At 36.5% G+C, this 3,807-nt stretch overlaps 1 protein-coding gene across 1 annotated transcript; it reads left to right on the top strand.

Moving 5' to 3' along the window:
- Positions 1-1,432: 1,432 nt before the first annotated feature.
- Positions 1,433-3,286, top strand: LOC129299538 (palmitoyl-acyl carrier protein thioesterase, chloroplastic-like; the record flags this gene model as incomplete). Its single annotated transcript, XM_054938015.1, has 6 exons — positions 1,433-1,848; positions 1,981-2,117; positions 2,217-2,330; positions 2,430-2,607; positions 2,716-2,784; positions 2,873-3,286. Coding segments are annotated over 6 exons (1,166 nt in total), but the record flags the coding sequence as incomplete, so codon positions are not given.
- Positions 3,287-3,807: the final 521 nt, after the last annotated feature.

The raw sequence follows: 3,807 nt of genomic DNA, 5'->3' as shown, positions 1-3,807 counted from the left end.
GGCAAAGATGTTACTTTTTCTATAAACATTGAATAACTTAATTGCATCATAAAAATATTATAAGTTCTGTTCCAGCTAAAAAAAATTATTTTTTACTTACTGAATTTATTATTTAATTGTTTCAATTAATAATTTTAATAAATAAATATCAATATCGCAATGAACTCAATTGTTACAAAATTTTTATGTGGATAAAATCTAAGTATATCATAGTAAAAAAAATATTCAAATAAAATATAATAAATTTTAATAACTTGGTTATTACAGAAAAATATTTTTTTTTAAGAACCATCTCTCCAACAATAACCTCTTAATTAAACTTTTAGATAAGTAATTTTATGGTATATATTAAGCACATAGAATTCAATATATCTTAAAATTTTGTTACCAGTACTTGACAAAATTTGTTCGTCCTAATTATCATCATTTCTTTCATTCAATATAAAATAAAAGCAAAAATCACATAACATGAATGCTTTAAGCGTAACTGTAACATTATTTTGTTAAAAATAAGTAGATATGATGATTATTATTTTTTAAAACTATTGAAATAGTTGAATTATATATACATAAAAGACTACCTGAAAATGAAATGAGAATTCTATCTAATAATATCTCAAGGCTTTTATAATATTTAACTCAAGAGAGTCGAAAATATATAACCCTTAAATTTTATTGGGAAAAAAATTAAAAGTTAGGAACCTTATTGGTCTTCCTTGCCTCCACCCCTTCTTGGTCCGATAAATTTCCCGGCTTCAAACCCATCTAAATTGTATACTTAAAAAACTAAGAGGTGAAAATCCGATACAGCAACATTTTCTGTTTTTTAATTCCATGAGTAATGCAGTTCTGATACAGATAACCTGAACAAAAAACTTTACCCACTTTAACTCCCTTACTTTTCTTCCACTTCCGAGCCACCTTCTAAATTTTTAGAGTTATGGGTTGTTCCATTTTCGTAGCATGAGCACGCTACGCCATGATTGATTGATTAGTGGTTACATTAATGCACATAAATTAAGAAACTTACTTGCGACAGAGCCCATGCAAATCAACCCACCCAAATAATCCTTTTTATTTTTTGCGTGCAAGCTGACGATTATGGAGGCTTCTCCTCACTTGCCCCCCACCCCCCCCCCCCCCACCGATGCCCTCTCCTCAAATATTAAATTTATTTCACCAATACATTATACGAAACACAAAGCTTCCTTTTCCTCCTTTAGTCTCTGACCTGATTTATTTCTCAACCTAATTTCTCAACGAGTAGTTACACCTATATTTTATTAGTCTCTGAAAAAGACAATAATAATTTGCTCCACCTCACAAGATACACATACATGAGCTGCGTTTTATATGGACATCATTTTCATTTTCCCCTTGTAGTTGAGTTGTTGATCTTCTCGTTTTCTAATTTTCATTAATCACTACTTAGCGAGCAAACCATGGCAGCAGCCCACGGCCTTAACTTTTCCTGGAAAACTGATAGGCAGGAAATTAGAGAAGCAGCAAAATGGAAATATCTTGCAGCTGCGTTACTTTTCTTCAGCAAAAACACTCTCATTAAGGGATCAACGAAGATTGTCATCGATAACCCCGAGTGCTCGGAGTGATGTTGGGATATTAGGCACCGTCAACGGGAAAAAGTTGAACTGGAAACACGTGGCGAAGGAGGCTGTTACAGCGGGAAAGTTGGCGACTGAAGACGCAGCAGACGCAGCTCTCGTTACCAGCCTGCATGGAAGATTTGTGGAGAGCAAGTTCGTGTACAGGCAGATTTTCGTCATCAGGTCGTATGAAATTGGTCCTGACAAGACTGCCACCATGGAGACACTCATGAATTTTCTTCAGGTTAGCTGCAACAACTCTCACCTAATCATATATATACCCGAATCTACTTTTATCAAATAAACGCAACACAAACACGACCAAATTTGAAATATCTTGAGCTTTTATTTATGAGCTAGTGATTAAATGCTTCAGGAGACAGCTTTGAATCATGTCACGAGCTCTGGGATTGGAGGAGGAAACGGATTCGGAGCCACCCGGGAGATGAGCATCCGGAAACTCATATGGGTCGTCACCCGTATTCAAGTGCAAGTACAGAGATATAGCAGCTGGTAATTAATTACGATGCTATTTTAAGTAACTTCACAATGAAGCGGGCACGTGTGTGTCTTAAGTTTGATGTTTTAAAAAGTGATTGATGAATGTGGCAGGGGAGATGTGATCGAGGTTGATACATGGGTTGATGCGGCCGGGAAGAATGGGATGCGCAGAGATTGGGTAATCAGAGATCACCACAGCAAAGAGATCATAACGAAGGCAACAAGGTCAAATATTTCAATTCATAGACAAGAACCAGAAATTACGTACTGCATGGGTACTTATATATAATCATTAACGGTCAAAAAAATTCCTTGGTGGTGTAGCACATGGGTGATCATGAACAGAGAGACGAGAAAATTGTGTAAGATACCTGAAGAAGTGAGGCAAGAGGTTGTTCCGTTCTACCTCAACCGAAGTTCCATTTCCACGGAACAAACTGACTCTGAAAAGATCGACAAGCTCACCGATGATACAGCTGAGAGAATTCGATCCGGGTTAGCTGTAAGTTAATTAAATTAATTAATTAATTGCTTATGAAATATGATTTCCTTGTCCAAATTCAAATTGTTGTACTTATATGAGTGTTATTAATTACCTCAACTTAATTAGCCGAGGTGGAACGACATGGACGCCAACCAGCATGTGAACAATGTGAAATACATCGGATGGATTTTAGAGGTACCGGCCGAATTATAAGATAATGATTTTTGAAAAACAAAAAGCGGGACATGCTAAACTAATGATTTGTCACATGTTGTACTGGTAGAGTGTGCCGACCAAAGTGTTGGGAGATTATAATATGACGAGCATGACTTTGGAGTACAGACGAGAGTGCAGGCAATCGAATCTGTTGGAATCGTTGACGAGTCCGACGGCCAGGGTGATCGGTGACTCCAATAATAACTCCATCAACAGAAAACCAGACCTTCAATACACCCACCTGCTTCGTCTTCAAGGTGATAAAAAGAGGTGGTCCGAGCCAGAACTGAATGGAATTCGAAGAACTGGCACTGAATGAGTAATTCCATTCCCGGTATAAGCCTTTTTAATCTCTTGTCATTTCTACTGCACTTGCTGTTCTTCTCTGTCTTAATTTTGTGTTGAAAATTTAGTCCCTGTACCGTACGTTAAAAAGAGGTGATGATGAGTGCTATCTACCAATAAACTGATACTTTTGTTAGTGTTATTTGTAAATAATATCATATTGACTTAAGAATAACTATAAATGAAGAAATAATAGACTTTCTTTAGCAGCATGAATTGGAAATGGCGTGTAGTCAGCTTCACGACCATGATGATTTTGAAGCAGGGAAAAGGAAACGAGGAGGTTGAAGTTGATCAACTAAAATTAGTAAATTACTGATGTTTTGAACCAACATCACGTTGAGTAAATGGATCGCATTATGCTCCTCCTGACTTCAACCCATACCAAACTTAATCTGTAGTGCCAATTTTATGAAAAATTCTAGCAAGATCAGAGGGGGACAGGTTATAAAGTGAACCGTACAAGGAAACATTATCGTGCATGAAAACACCCAAGCTTTTGCTAAGTCATGATCTGCATGTTTTTAGTTATAAAACCCTCGTTGGCTAGCAACATATTGAACCCCATCCAGAGTGGCCCAATTACAATTTAAAACCCACAATTAAGTAAGCTAGAAAGCATCGCTGTTTCATTCTCTAATAAGACGTCCCATGAGC

Source organism: Prosopis cineraria, unplaced genomic scaffold (genome assembly GCF_029017545.1).
Source record: "Prosopis cineraria cultivar Desert tree isolate PC_DT_omini unplaced genomic scaffold, ASM2901754v1 PC1196, whole genome shotgun sequence".
NCBI classification, from domain to species: domain Eukaryota; kingdom Viridiplantae; phylum Streptophyta; class Magnoliopsida; order Fabales; family Fabaceae; genus Prosopis; species Prosopis cineraria.
This window is presented reverse-complemented; position numbering and strand designations above follow the sequence as displayed.